Source organism: Sorghum bicolor, chromosome 10 (assembly GCF_000003195.3).
Source record: "Sorghum bicolor cultivar BTx623 chromosome 10, Sorghum_bicolor_NCBIv3, whole genome shotgun sequence".
Classification (NCBI taxonomy): domain Eukaryota; kingdom Viridiplantae; phylum Streptophyta; class Magnoliopsida; order Poales; family Poaceae; genus Sorghum; species Sorghum bicolor.
This window is the reverse complement of record NC_012879.2, coordinates 54,562,727-54,578,173: the sequence shown is the minus strand read 5'-3', so window position 1 is coordinate 54,578,173 and position 15,447 is coordinate 54,562,727. Positions and strand designations below refer to the sequence as shown.

General features: G+C 44.8%; 1 protein-coding gene and 1 long non-coding RNA gene across 10 annotated transcripts; one reads left to right on the top strand and one right to left on the bottom strand.

Annotated features, from left to right (window-relative positions):
• LOC8067698 (methyltransferase-like protein 22) lies at positions 6,871-10,488 on the bottom strand. Of its 7 annotated transcripts, XR_002448085.1 has the most exons (11): positions 10,184-10,488; positions 9,967-10,035; positions 9,764-9,841; positions 9,616-9,686; positions 9,443-9,545; positions 9,313-9,363; positions 8,613-8,766; positions 8,122-8,263; positions 7,910-8,015; positions 7,562-7,812; positions 6,871-7,472 (listed from the first exon to the last, which is right to left on the bottom strand). XR_002448085.1 is itself a non-coding variant. In XM_021448584.1 (10 exons), exons 1-10 carry the CDS (start codon positions 10,401-10,403, stop codon positions 7,661-7,663), a joined length of 1,146 nt encoding a protein of 381 aa, XP_021304259.1. In that variant the 5' UTR covers positions 10,404-10,488; the 3' UTR covers positions 6,871-7,660. The 7 variants fall into 7 exon arrangements, 6 of the variants coding, with proteins under 6 accessions (XP_021304259.1, XP_021304260.1, XP_021304261.1 ...); XM_021448584.1 differs by having other exon boundaries at positions 6,871-7,812; XM_021448585.1 differs by having other exon boundaries at positions 6,871-7,812; positions 9,764-9,823.
• Positions 10,502-13,352, top strand: LOC110430726. 3 transcript variants are annotated; one of them, XR_002448087.1, is made up of 5 exons: positions 10,502-10,640; positions 10,779-10,890; positions 11,668-12,098; positions 12,198-12,280; positions 12,820-13,352. It is a non-coding gene; the product is annotated as an uncharacterized LOC110430726 (long non-coding RNA). The 3 variants fall into 3 exon arrangements; XR_002448086.1 differs by having other exon boundaries at positions 10,779-12,098; XR_002448088.1 differs by lacking the exon at positions 10,779-10,890 and having other exon boundaries at positions 10,503-10,640.

The following is a 15,447-nucleotide window of genomic DNA, read 5'->3' as shown; positions in this document are numbered from 1 at the left end:
CCTAGACGGCTTGGAGCAGCGGAGGAGGATTGGCACGAGTTGGTGATTGTTCGTGGCCATCTCTTGGTGATTGTGAGAGGTTTGTGCCTACCTCGGCGGAGAGCCAAAGGCAACATTAGTGGATTGCTCGTGTCATTGAGCTACCTCACTTGTGGGTAGGTTCTTGTGGTGTCCTAGTGAGGACGAGGTTCGTGCTACACCTCTTAGCCACCGAACCACCAAGTGTTGGTCGACACAACGGGGACGTAGCGTGCCGGCAAGCACGTGAACCTCGGGAGAAAAATCGGTGTCTCAATTGTGTTTGATTGGCATTCTCCCGGTGCTTGATTGTTTATATTGGTGATTGGTTCATCCCCTACACGGCGGTATAAATATCTCATCTTATCTTTACTTACCGCAAACTAGTGTAATTAGTTTAGTTGCTTACTTTGACTTGTGTAGCTTAGTTCTCTAGTGTAACTTGTAAAGTCTTAGTTCTTGTGTGCATAGAGATCTTAGCAACTTGAATTGTTGGGTAGGTGGCTTGCAAACACCCCTTTAGAGCTAGAGCAAAAAGCTTCGCTTTGTTATTTACTAACCTTTTGCTCTAGTGAGTTTGTAGAATTCTTTAAATAGGCTATTCACCCCCCCTCTAGCCATATTAGGACCTTTCACCGTGGTGGCCACATCGGGTCCTTCTAGTGATGGCGGCTGTGAAGCGGTGAGAGATTTTGAATTGGAGAGGAAAGTCATCGCGTGAATCGCTCAACTTTGCAAAGAGACAAGGGCAATTTGGTCTAAAAATCATAATAAATGTATGAAAGAGGTAAAGGTAAGTAGTGGTATGTTTCATAGATGTGTAAAATTATAATGACACTTTTACAATATCACAAATAGTATTGGCATATCTTGGAGAAGTGATATTTGCAATGGCATATATCCAATTAACCCATAATTAAAACATGTTGCTACTAATACATGAAAGAGTTTTCCTTCAAGCTAGATCTTGCTGTGAACATGTCATGTTTATTATTTATGTAGTTCATCGTGTTTATTTATGTAGAAAATGCAGTGACTAATAATAGATGAATGTGCTTGCTTTTTTATCTATAAATAGAACCTAGCCGAAGGGAAGAAACGACTCAAGAGCTCCGAAAACAAGTTTACCTAGCTATGTTGACTAGAAGCAACAATGATATACTACAAGACTACTGCATTTGTTGCTGCTCAATTTGATCTTCACATTCAATCAGTTCAACGTGTTTGGAATCATGGTAAAACACAACTTAAAAGCTCTGTCCCGGTTGTGGTTTCTAGTCTAAAGAAGGTTAGAGTTGGCTATAAAGCAATCTCTGGTTATTCGGAAGCATCGCGAAACATTTCTCTAAAGAAAAGAATGACTATAGAGGAGGTGTGCGTCAAACTAAACATGAGCAAATAGAAGGTTCAAAGGTATTTGAAAAAAGGATTGATTAGGCACCACTCTAGTAGCATCAAACCATATCTCACTCAAGCTAACAAGAAAGAGGTCTAGGTTATAGTGGTGTGTTGACATGGTTAACAGGGAATTGCTTGATCCAAGGTCCAACGAGTTGTTTGACTGTGTTTATTGATGAGAAATAGTTCTACCTATCTCAAAAATCTAAAAGATATTATTTGCTACCCAAAGAAGATGATCTCCATCGAACTTGTAAGAATAAGAACAACATTTCTTGCTCGGCCAAGATTTAGGGGGAAAACTCATTCATAATACTTAGTCATGCAATAAAAAAATAACGTGCAAAGCATATTCATAGTACTACTATCTCAAGATTTAGTTGTAAGGAAAAAACAAACATCATGGATCTATTTGTCATGGTACAAACACACAAGAAGTTCATGGTTACCTTCGTGGTTTTGTACATGATTGAAATCAATGGCACCAAATTCATTTAGTGGGAGGTTCAAATCAAATATTGTCCATCAAAAAGAAACATGCATCTATTATTAGCCACAATATGTCTTATTTATAGGGGAAAAAACTCATTCCTGTCCAAATAGAAAAGCACGTACTGAGAATGGAACCTCAAATGCATTATGTTGCTGCGAACATACGAAACAACTTTGCTCATATATATTGTTGCCATGCTCCAACGGTGGATCGTTGAGATCAAAAAAATTGTTGCCGCCATCATCTTCAAGCTCTGCCATTTGAAACTCAGCATTGCTATCGCCATCTTCAGGCTCTGCGATTTGAAACTATACTAATATGAGAGTGGTTCACAAGACTAGAAACCAAAATCAAAGCGTTACTGTTGCATTACCGTTGCCGTCGTTGAGATCAAAGGGAAGGTTCCCATCCTCATCTTCTAACCGAACTTTGAGATCATAGCTAGGAAAAATCATCCATTGCACAAGCTAGAAAGCATAGAAAGATGGAGAAAAAGCAAGCAAGCAACGTGGGCAGACCAAAGCAGCAGGGAGCTCCGCATCAAGAGAGATCGACCACATTAGCGCCAAACTAGTAGTAGTAGTAACAAAAAAATGAGCGCGCAGCAGCAGCAAACAGCGAAAAAATGGCCAAAGGAGCACAAACAACAAAAAATTGCAGCCAGAAACGTGCCCAGGTGCTAGCGCGAAGCGCCAGATTGGTGCCATGCAAAATCGGCACAGTACCATGCAAAGTCGCCAGCAGCAAAAAAAAAATGTGTCACTCAGGGTCGAACCCTGCCCACTGGGTTCCACACATAGCTGCCTAACCAATTTGACTAGTAATGATTTCTGTATAGGAGATACCTGCGACCCTATTTAATAAGGCAAGCATAGAAAAATACTACCTAATTAATGATATCTTGATAAGCATAATCATGTCCTAAACAACTTTTAATTTCTATAGAGGGAGTAGATATGAATGCAGATCGCCTCACTTAGAGTAAATCATCTCGATATCTCGTAGGACCACCCACTCAAGCTTGGCTGGAGGAATGAGGCCTCCTGACGCATCTGAGATGCATATGTGCTGTAAGCTACCAAAAGAAGACAACTGGAGCTTCAAGCTGGTGCTATTGGTGTGAACTTTGTCAATTGAATTGCGATGTGCAGAGTCAGTTGTATTAATCAGCTGTGGAGCTCTGATCCTTTTTAGTTGCTTTCAGGGAAGGATAAATATGAGCTCTTGTTGGTTGAAGAACCTGTAATGATTATGATGTTTCATTGTTAACTGCTTTAAACCTCTCATGATTCTAGGGATGTTCTATTTTACGGTACTGCTAGCGCTTGGACGTTCGGCGACGCCGAGCCTTCCACCCGCGCCACACGGAAAAAAAGAAAAAAAGGAAAAGAAAACTCGTCCGTCCCCAACCAACTCGCCCTACCCACTCGTCCTGCATGGAGGACCACCCTTTGTCCACTCCCTACGCAAGGAGCCCACCCCCACTCCCACAAGCACGGGATCTACCCCGCCCCTCGCCTTGTCGGTCCCTAGCACATCCGTTTGTCGCTAACTCATCCCCATAGCCTGCTCCCATACGCTTGATGCTACAACACAATATGCATGATAGTGCAACAACACCAAACATATTGTTACAAAAATAGGTTGAAGTAGCTGAAACGCCATAAACATAGTATTACAACAAACACCAAACAACTGCTACAACATCATGCAAACAACAACGAACGACTGTTGCAACAACATGTAACAACTAATACAACAACATATATTGAAACATTAGATGGAGCAACCGAAACACCATGTACATAGTGTTACAATAACACCGAACAACTGTTGCAACAACTAATACAACAGTACAGATTGAAGCGTTGGATGAAGCAACTGAAACGCTTTGGATGGAGCAACTAAAACGCCATGGACATAGTACTACAACAACACCAAACAACTATTGTAACAACATGAAACAAACTACTACAACATGCAGATTGAAAAGCAACTGAAACATCTCAAAACATAGTACTGCAACAAGTGAAACATATTGCAACAACATATAGAGAGAACCATTGCAATAATGACGAGATTTGAACCCGAGAGCTCACCAAAACCCTATCCTACAGCAACATCACCTGAAAACGTACTGCAAACAACTAGAGAAAACCATTGCAACACGCGCGAGCGCTAAATCCCAAGCTTGCCGAAACCCTAGCCACCACCACATCCTATAGATCTAGACCTAGAGGAGTATGAGGAGGACGAGCAGGAGATGGAGGAGGAGGAGAGGAGGTCTCAGATCCAAATCCGCAGGAGAAGAGGGGAAAGGGAGCCTCAGATCCAAATTCCTCCCCACCTACCTCATCAGAGTCGCATCGTCGTCTTCATCTCCGAATGCATGGAGGTCGCAAGAGTGAAGAAGAGAGAGCAGGAAGGGAGGCGCTCACTGGAAGTTGCTGCCGTTGCGCTCCACTCCGGTGGCATAGAGGTTGCGTGGGTCAGAGCGGGGAGGGAGGGAGGAAAGGAGGTAGGGGCGGCTCGCCGGTGGCGCGGTAGAAAGTGCAGGTGCGCGGTGCGAGCGACAGGAGTGAAAGCCCTAGTTTGGTTTTGGATAATTGATGAAACCTATGTGTACTAACCTTTGACATGAGTGAAATACAAAGATAGGTTGGTACACACCAAGTGATGGAGCTAGATGATGGTCATGGTGATGGAGATGACCAAAATTGATATTCAGTGCTCCAACTTGGAAAAGAAGAAAGAGAAAACAAAATGGGCTCAAGGCAAATGTATTTTTAATAGGGCCATTTTGTTTTGCCACTCAAGACACCTAGAGGATGTTAGTGGATTTAGGATAGATAACCGTACTATAAAGAGGGAAAATCTTTAATTGCAATGGTTATCTAGTGCCACTAAGTGTGAGTCTCTTTTGCATATGCATTGCGCTTAGTGACGTGGTGAGAATACTTGAGAAAGCCCTAAAAATTATTTGTGAAAATGCTAACTTAAGTGCTCAATTGTTTTGGTACTTCGTGGGAAAGTTAGCACCTTAAAAAGGGGTTTTTGAGTTGGAAAACCGAGCTAGTAGTCATGCCCAAACAGCAAGGGGTCGATCGGAATTATTCACTGCCCTACCTGGATATGCTAGTGTTTGTGCTTACAACAGAGAGGGGTCGATCGGAATTATTTCCTACCCGCATTGGAATTTTTTCTGGTACTTTAGTTCACCCACGCCAACGGTCAAAAGCGTGTGCGCCTGGAATTATTTCCTACCCGCACTGGAATTTCTCGCGAGATTGGGCTGCTGCAACGGTCGGATGAGTGTCTGGCAGAGGATAAGGTCGGGTCTTACCCCTTCCTTTCTTCCTCCTCAATCCATTCCCCATTCTTGCTCTCTTGAAGAATTCCAAGAAAAGAAAAGCTCTCCCCTTCTCCTCCCTCACTCCCAAGGATTTGTGCTCCATTCAAGTGAGAGAGCAAGCTCTAGAGATTGATTTGAGAGCTCCAAGAGGATCTCCTCCCTCTCCTCTCCATTCCCATGGTTGGTTCTCTTTGGTGAGAGGAGTTGAGGAAACCCTAGTGTTCATGCATTTGTGATTCATATTTGTGGCACTAGGTTGTGATTGCAATTGTGGATTTCTTATTACTCTTGGTTATTGCCGTCACCTAGACGGTTGTGGATTTGTTGATTGGTGAGGGGATTTGGTGATTGTGTCCGCCCCCAATCAAGGTGATATTTGTGAGGGGTTCTTGGGCTTATTCCCCGGCGGAGTGCCAAAAGCCACTCTAGTGGATTGCGCGTGTCATTGAGCTACCTCACTTGTGGTAGGTCCTTGCGGTGCTCGTGGTGAGCTTGGATGTGGAATCCCAATTAACCGCCGGACCACGAAGTGTTGGTCGACACAACGGGGACTAGCGTGCCGGCAAGCACGTGAACCTCGGGAGAAAAATACAAGTGTCAATATTGTGATTGGTATTCTCCCAGTGAATATATTGATATACATTGTGATTGGTTCATCCTCTACATATCGGTATAATTATCACTCACCTCTTTACTTTCTTGCAAATTAGTTGTAACTAGTAGTTCCTAGTTTTGGCTAGTAGTAACTAGTTCTAACTAGTTGTAGAGATTAGTGACATAGTCTTTGCTTGTGCCTAGTGATTATAACAACTAGAATTTTTATATAGGTGGCTTGCAACTCTTGTAGAGCTAGAGCAAATTTGCTTTACGCCTTTTGTTATATTAATCCTTTGCTCTAGTGCCTTGTAGTTTTTTTAAATAGGCTATTCACCCCCCTCTAGCCATATTAGGACCTTTCAAGGAGTGACGGGGCAAGCGAGACGAGAGGAGAGAGTGGAGATGGAAACCTGAACGAGGAGTGGATAAGGAGACATGGAGGAGCAGCGAAACGAGTGAATAGAAGTGTTCGGAGAGACGGACGTCTGGCATATATCATTACCGTTTATTTTATTCCTTGGAACATTAAGAAAAAGAACAATTCATGGGATGATTTCTTGGTATGTAGCTTGTGCAGGAGCTCTCGGTTTAAATTTACTTTATACCAGTTGAACAAGCATTGATTCTTGTGTAGAGGAAGCAACCGCACCGCTATTTAATAGGGGCAGACATGAAAAAATACCCCTACATTAATCACTCTTTGGCACTTCTTGGTAAACGTGATCATGTCCTAAACGACCTTATTTACCAGTACGGAGGGAGTATACCAATAGCGTGAATTTCAGATCATGTTAATAGCAATCTGTTGTGATATATAATGTCTAATGGTTTATAACTAAAGACAATGGATCCCAGCAAGGGAACATGTATATCAGTGTCTTGTGCAAACATAGTAGTGCCCTTGAGCTCTTATGTTGCATTTCAGGTGTTTAGGGTGAGTATGAACCAAACAAGGCAATGCCTGCCTATATGAAAAGCGGGAGAACGCCTAAGAAAGCTGCTTGGCGGGAGCTAACCAAAGGCAAAATTAAACTGTCGAGTATGAACCAAAGTACAATCTTTTAGTTTACTAATACTAAATAGACCATTTAATTATTACACAACATATAACACTGTAAAAAAGAGTAAATAAAACCTTACAATACAAAAATAAATAGATCTTATGACAAAGTCAGGGTGAGGATTGCAATACCATCCGGAATTTTCCAGAGCTAGCAAAACTGAGTTTGACAACCTTGGTCACCACACGACACAGACACGGTGTTAAGGATCGCACGCGTTGCCACTTGCCAGCCCGGCATCCGGCAACCAGCCTGTGCAGCGGCCGGACCGGACTATGCGCCGAAGCCGAGTGCACCTGGCAGAACCGCTCGTGCCAGTGGCCAAAATGGTGGCGAGCAAAGCTAGCCGGCTCGTTGCACCCAGGAGGCCAGGACTCCAAGTTCAATGCCGATCCTACAAGAACTCCAAGGCCAGAGCCTGCAGGCCGATCGATCATTGCCAGACCGATCGACACAGCATTTGTCCTGGGGATGCTCCGTTGCTTGTTCTTGGTAGGATCATCCTGGGGATCATGCATTTGTGGCAATCGACGATGATATTTGTTGTTGGAACCTGCAAGTGCAGAATTTACCTCAAACAGAAGGTTTTCCAGAGTCATTTGAGGTTAGTGATAATACGGCGGAATAGCATGCATTGCTCACTTCTCTCCTTCCTGCTGGAAGGAAAAGACGATTTTTGTAGAGTTACTGCTGTTTCTGGTCCGTACTGTACATGATCGTCCACATCTCTAAATCCTTGCCTTACTGCTGTTTCTGGTCCGGACTGTACATGATCATCCACATCTCTAAATCCTTGCCCCTCTCATATTCTCTGATGTACTGAGGAATCTCTGCAGGGTCTATCTGCTTTCCAACAAAACCTGGTCCATATCCATCAATCGGATCGCCATGCCCTGCGGATAATAATTGGGATGAAAGGAACAAATTTAGATCACTTGACAATGCTCCTTTTGATGGTGCGGAGCTGAGAGATCTTTGCAAACAACTTACCATCTTGAGCTGTGAAGAAACTTCGGAAGTGCATGTAACCATTGGCCACAACGTCTAATTCGTCTAGACTGAAGTTGTATCTCTTCTCCAGGGCCAAGTATAGCACCTATAAAATACAAACAAGAAGAATCTTGACTCTTTGCTTTGGGAAGGTGCCTTAAATCAAGACTTTGGAGCTGAATACTGAAGAGTAATGCTGAGTTCAATGGTACCTTCTTGGCACCACTTGACATCAATTTCTTCACCGTGTCAAAGAACAAATCTGTGAGATCATCACTGTAAATAACATCGGCAGCAAACAGGACTGTTGCTTTCTCAGCCTCCTCAACTTCACTTGCAGACCATAAATACCGACTGCACCACAGAACATGGAATTAGCATTGTGCCAAAGACACTTGAATAAAGCAAAGGCCATTGTATAGTGGAGTTAGAGAACTCCATTAATGTCTCTGTCATGAACCTTAGTTCATTTGGGGATAGGGATAGAGATAACCATTGCAGGAGGAAGGCCGGGCAAAGTCGGCATGGAGGGAGACTAGAGCATTTGGGGGAATTGGATTCGGGGCGAGGTTTTTCCCCTCTGCATCCTATGTTGAAGGAGTAGTTCTTATAATTTGGGATAGAGGGAGTAGTTCTATGGATCACTGTTTTGCGGTGCATGATGATCAATGATGAAAGTGAGATCAATTGGTGTAGAGAAAACCTTGGATCAGAAGGATCATATGTACCCACAGGTGGAGGCCATGACGTTTTCCAGTCCAGTTCCCGTACACAGACTTTAGCTTCATCAAACTTTAGCATACCAGAGTTGATATGGACATTAGCCAAGCAATTATCTAGGATATCAGTGCCTCTATCTGTTCAACCCCATTGGCAAATAAATTTTGTAAGGATTGAAGGTAGCAAACTGGCCAAACATATGAAAAGAAAATTTTAATATATACTGTACTTCAGGGTATATTACAAGATATAAATGTAAAATTATTTTCCATTAGAACAAGATAAATGTGAATTCATCCAGTCATCTCATATACACCCACTAACAGGGGATTGACATTTGAAGTAAGCTAAATATTATTTTTCTAAAAAATAAATCATATCAAGATTGAGACAATCAGGCAGCTAGACAGTATATATGTGTATGTGCCTCTGAATTTTATGAAAGCAATCAAGTAATAAGGATCATGATTGTAATCACACTTCCACAAGGTACTGAATTTGTGATTCCAGCCAAGTTTTCTTATTTCTAGTTGGGACACCTCAAACAAATTTATTTGTCAAACAGAAGCAAAATACCAAACTACTATACATATTAGGTTGACATGGAACATGAAATTTATCCAATGAGTAAAATGCAATGCAAACAGTTTTACCAAATTAAACTCTAAAGGAGAGAGAAGTACCTGTAACAAAAATCCTTCTAGCAACCGGAGCAAGTGCTAAACCTACCAAACCTGACAAGCATCGCTCAGTTAGGAAAAGAAACACTCTAGAAACCTATATCCACTAGTTTCATGTCAGATCAATTATCACCTGTTCCAGCACCTATCTCAATGGCAGTAACACCATCAAAGTTGGACGATGAAAAGCTTTTGTGCAAAACAAAGTCAGCTAATAGTAAGGCTGCTTTCCAAACCTGCACACCAGTAACAACAATGAATCATACGTGTACATGACAGAAAAGCACTACCAATCTTTTTTCGAACCTGAAGCCCAACACTCTTAAGCGAGCTGGTAACACCATGCTGAATTGTGAGCAGATGGCAGTCACTTCTAACTGCAGGTCAATAAAGCTTAAATGAGAAGCACGCTAATCACCACAACACGATATGTAGCAACCAGCAGTTGGTGTACCATATTTATTTCTTCCTCTCCTCCTGTCCAGAACGAGATCCCCATCCTCATCCACGGCGACTGCACCAGGCGAATCACCTCCTCAGCAGAGTAAAACATGTTACCCCAACGAACAATTGAACACATACCCACCAAACTAACCTCTACGACAACACGAACTAACGCAAAGACACATCCACTGATCCAGAGTCCCATTCACTTACAAGAACCGCTCGTTGCTGCGACTAGCTCGCTCCCGTCGCCGCCACCGCCGTCGTTGTCCCCAGATGGCCCTGAAAACACCGAATCAAAGTTCAGGAGAGTACAAATCATGCCGTGTCCCGACGATCTCTCCTCGGCTAGCAGCAAGAGGCAGTGCAGGGAAGGTGTATGACGAAAAGCGCGCAAAGGAGCGCGTGGCGGTGAGGTGCTGGTACCTACGGGCCGTGAGGAGAAGCTGAAGCGGGAGACGTGGAGGCCGGAGAAGTGCGGCGGGCAGCCCAGGTGCACCTCGCTCATCACCTGCTCCTCCTCGGCTCCGCCGCCTCCGGCTTCCATCGTGGTCGGCGGTCGGCCCTCTTGACGTTTGTCTACGTCGTCTTCTGAAAGTGAGAAGAAGTGAAGGGATGCAGGCAGCAGGCGGCCGGAAAAGTTGGGCCATGTTTCTTCATGGGCCCAGTTGTGGGCTTTAGCCTTTCTGCAGCAGCGTTTTATTTTATTCTCTTTTCTTTCCTCGTCTTTGAAATTGAAAAAAACTCACAGCGACTCGGCGGTTCTGCCACCGCGGCCGCGGCGATGCTCCGGCAATATTCAGTATTTCTAGGTGCCATGGCCGAGTTCGGGCGGCGGAGCCTCGTGATCGCGTGGATGGAGGTCGAGTCGGCTTCTTCCGGCGCAGGTAGGCCACCTCTTCCATCGCTTGATCGTCCGTCGTACGGCATCTGTGGTGTGCGCGAACTATTCGACGAAATATCGTTCTGGATTGAGAATTAGGTTCAAGCTGACGCTAGATCATCCGTGCTCTTGATTTCGTTAGGGTTTCCACGAGAATAACAGGATGATCTGGTCCCTGAGTCAGTCAGACAATGGTTTGTGTACTCGCTTCGCAATGGTGGTGTTGAGCCTTTGAGATGATTTCCACTATAATGGTACGTAGTACAAATTTGGGATCTGAAATTTGTAGTCCTTGAGTAAATGTGTGCTCTTCGATCCTTGGGAAAAACTAGATTAAAGTTTATTTGAGATAGTTTGTATGTGCTTTAGTATCTAGCGAAATGCAATGGCGCTAGTTCTGTGGTTCATTTATTTGTGCTTACCAGTTACTGCTACTTCCGAGTTGGATTTTCTGGTACCCTTTGGCCTGACTCGTGCTCTACTGTCCTTAAACATAACAATCACCAAGCGTAAGATACTCAATCTGATTGTTGATGCTTTCATCTTTCAGAATCTTAGAGTTTATCGCTGATAAAAGGGTATGTGATGTACTACGAGTACAAGCATTTTCACTTCTGCGTTTCTGTCAGTCATTCATGGACATGAGAAACTTATCCCCGTTCATCCGATCCAAAAAAGAAAAAACCGGAACATATTCCTATGTACTTTTTGGTACTCCCTAACTGTTGTTCATTGTGCTCTTTGTCACTTCTTCCCTGGCTGCTGCCCTCTATTGATGCCCTGTAGGATGTTGAGGTTCCACGACATGAGAGGACCTGAAAAGTTGAAAAACATGTTTCCATTTGGCATGTTTATTATACTCTGTAACAGGTTCAGAGGGCATAGTGCTGCTCCAGTGTAATTTGGTACTTTCCACAAGACACATTGATTGATATGTGCATCGTCTTCATTAATGTGTCTAATTCCTGCTTGATAGCATGTCAGTATACAACTGACGGGGTAAGTAAAATCTCATTCAGTTAGTTTTGCAGAGTGACACAGTTGTGGACTGGACATAGGAGACAACTCAGAACGCCCTGAATTCTAGATATCTCATGATCCAAGTGAAAGAAATCAAACAAAAAGAAATACTGCAGGCCAGTCAAACCTTCTCGTTTGAATAGGAGTTTTCAAAAGCATTTAAGGTGTCCCTTTGTTTTCTGTGACAAATTTGTTTCTCTTTTGTGCAAGACATGTTGGTCCAACACACCACGTGAGAACTCCAATGAGTACTCATGCTGGTGGCTGCAAATGCGCGTCAGGCCTCAAACTATTTTGCTGAAAGATGTTGGTCCAACACACCACGTGAGAACTCCAATGAGTGCTGCCCTGGAAAGCAGGAAATGCTGGTTCCAAGATCCAACACAGTCTCAAAGAAAATGGCAAGGAGTGGGCTATATGTCTCCTTTCATAAAAAAAAAGGGTACATCTAAGGGTAGAGTAGCAACTGTCATGGCGTGTCATTTTCTGAATCTGATTGTTTGGTTGCTGAATCTATGGTTTGGTGTCAACTCCATTACAGGGGACAACAATGCTGGCCAGTCACACGGTATTTTGGTGCTTTCGATGGGAACGTCTTCAGATCCATTTTTCGCTGACGCTGAGGTATCTGTGACTATGAGTATCAAAATATCTAACCATCATTTCTCTTGTGTGCAGTTGTAACTCCTTGAAATGGTATCTGTATTAGAGTTTTTCGACGATTCATTCGCTTGGCATATTACGACACAAGTGCTTTGTTTGTCACCTTTATTTATCAGTTCCTGAAAGAACTCATGTTGAGCTGCAAGCGTTTCTTCAAGAAAAAACTTTTGGTTTGGTTATCCATAGAGCAAAGAAAGAAAAAAAAAACTTTCTCTCTATTCAACAATAGCTACTTAGCTAGAAAGCTTGGTGTAATTTTCTCTCCTTTATTCAGCTTTCCTTTTGGCTTGCAACTCATTTCAGTTTGTTTTTGTGTGTCGTAAAATAAAAAAAAAGAATCGCCATGACTGCTGTTGTTTCTCATTTTGGCTTTGTAATTCATGTTGATCTAATGATCTGTCCAGTATCCAAAGAAAATGTTTAACTGTAGCTCAGCTAATTTAAACGAACAGTATAAGTTTAATACTTGAAGCTGAATCAAATGCTTAACGTCATTTCAGGCCTACAGATTTCCTCTGTTCAAGGTTGGCAAGTGCTGTGGGGTTGTACAATGTTTCTGACTCGAGACTTTTGGATCAAACCTTTGCAAGCATAGTCCCGAATCTAACTTTTTGTTGCAAATGCACACATGTGGTACATTGGGTTTGGTGGGCAAATATAAAGGGGGGGCCTCCTACTGTTTGCGTTGGCTACTTCCGGGGAGCTCCTCCCTTCGCAGCATTTGATTCCCGCCTCTCGCGGGCAGGGGAGCTTTTAAAGTGCCTGGCAAACCTGTTGCCTCCGCTGGTCCTCTCCACGTTCTGGTTCTGATTGGCGCCGAAGATTCCTGGTTGGTATAACGTTGCATCATCAGCCGGAATGGTTTCCGGGCTAACCGAACGAGCCCTAAATCATTCCATACTAGTACATGACCAATCAGGTTAACAAATTTTCGTCCTGATGAAATCATGACACACACTTTTCCAGATTTGTTGTGAGTTTATATATGGTAAGACATTGCTTCGAAATGGAAAGGTCCTCAGTGTATCGTCCTTCTGACAATGATTTTGACCGTTATTTTCTGCCGGGAGACCAGTACCGTAGTACCCCAGATGTTTGTTTCACAGTACTTGTCGTTCTATAGCATTTAGTTTACTTTTTTTTTTTCCAAATTACTTGTCATTCTCACACTCTAAAGTACCATCAGTTTCCTGCCATTCATGATTCATCAATGTAACTGCGACACACAATGTTCCAATCGCAGCCTGCCCAAATGAATACGCAAGTAAGAGGATGTATGCCATCAAAGGTCACCAATATTTTCAGAGATCCATAGAGCCCTAAGCGATTTTCAGAGAAGGTTTGGTCTGTCTTTGAAGAATAAAATACAGTGTCTCCAAAAACTGTTGTTTTTTACAGTGAGCTACGATGCACTTAATTAGGAATTAACTTCTCTTTTTTTTATTTTACGTATGAGATTAACAAATTAGGAGTATTGTTAAACTGGTAGCTGTAAAAGTTGCAGGCGAGCAAGCAAAGGCGGGGGAACAAAACTGTAGAGGGGATTGAAGTGACTGTTTCGTCATGCTCTGAAACAAGAAAGGTTGGCGTGATTGATGAGCAGTAAATACTGGCCGCAGCGACACACTGACAGTAGCCTCAAGAGCAGACAGATCGAGGAGAGAGAGAGAGAGCGAGAAGCAAGAAAAAGGAGGAGCAAGGACCTAGTACAAGGTACCCGTGGATTGGCCTCTTATGGAAATACTAGCTTGCTCCGCATTTGATTCCTATCCTTCCCCAGCTGTTCATGGTGATCCATCCAGTTCCAGCACAGTAAAAGTCTCGCCGTCGATCGCCATCTCTCTCACGCCGGGTAAATATGACTACACAGGCTACTCTTTTTACCCGTTTTATTTACTTGCTGTCAGTTTCTTCATCTTTGCAATGTATGTGTGTATGTGCTGCGAGACCTCTCTTTGCGTACGAGCCTGTTTGGTTCCTTGAGGAAGGCTTGTTCTGCATGCGAAAAGGTGCAGGGGAGTTCCAGTTCTCTGCCTGGGCCTTGTTTACTTCCCGAAATTTTAGGCCGAAATGCAAAAAAAATTGCAATTTGGCCTTTTGGAAGTAAACGGGCCTGAAATTTTTTGGGCCAATTTCGCAGGCCGAAACGGCGGCTCTGGCAGCCCAAAATTCCAGGGCGCGGTCGTACTTATATCCGGCCGCCGCGTCAAACCCTAACTCCCCCCTTCCGCATTCGCCCACCCGCCGCGCACACCGCCCGCCGCGACGCTCTCCTCTCTCGCGTTCCTTCCCTCCGCCGCCGCGACGCTCTCCTCTCCCCCGTTCCTTCCCTCCGCCGACGCGACGCTCTCCTCTCCCTCCGCCGCGACGCTCTCCCCCCCTGCTCCACACATCCACGCCCAAACATCAACGCCCGGCCGCGAGCAGTGTTATACGCGGCCACCCGCACGAACCCTAACCCTATCCTCAGTCTCGCCCACCCGCACCGCACACCGGCCGCCGCCCTGCTCTCCTCCCTCCAGTCCGTGCCCTCGGCCGCCGCCTTGCTCTCCTCCCTCGCGTCCGTGCTCCACCACTAGATCCACCCTTCTCGTGTACTCTCCTCTCCTATACCTTGCGAACCATGGCCGGGCATGGCAGTGGCGGCTTCGACGGCGACCAGGGCGCCTTCAACCGGAGCCACAACACTGGATCTAGGGCCGGCGGCGTGACGCGCGACTTCTGGGGCTCCTCCGGTCCAAGCCCTTCGGCTCTGGCGCTGGTTCAAGATCCTACCCGAACCCGCACCTAGGGTTCGACAGCCTCGACATCAACGCTGGCGAGGAATGGGCGCCAGAAGACGTGGACCACTACGCCGACCATCTCCGCGGCAGCAGGGACCTCATGCCGCCTCCCGTTCGAGCTCCGTCGGTCGGCGGTTCGCGGCGTCCGTTGTTCCGCCCGCCTTGGCAAGCGGGTTCAACTCAGCCTTCAGCCGAGGACGGCTTCGGCGGCCCGCTGTCGCCTGACGGGGGCAGCAACCCCCGATCTGCACGCACGCCATCACGAGGCCGAGGACGCGGTCACCGCGCACACGCATCGGCCGGAAAGGTACAAAACACCCTGCCCCATCTTTTTAAATGTTGCAT

Bases quoted from the DNA above. Each gene is read 5' to 3' on its own strand.
- LOC8067698 (XM_021448584.1), bottom strand. From the start codon at position 10,403: ATGGCCCAACTTTTCCGGCCGCCTGCTGCCTGCATCCCTTCACTTCTT. The intron at 9,687-9,763 runs GTACACCAACTG...ATTGACCTGCAG, and splicing joins GAGAGGAAGAAATAAATATG to TTAGAAGTGACTGCCATCTG. The intron at 7,813-7,909 runs GTAAGTTGTTTG...TATTATCCGCAG, and splicing joins TTTCTTCACAGCTCAAGATG to GGCATGGCGATCCGATTGAT.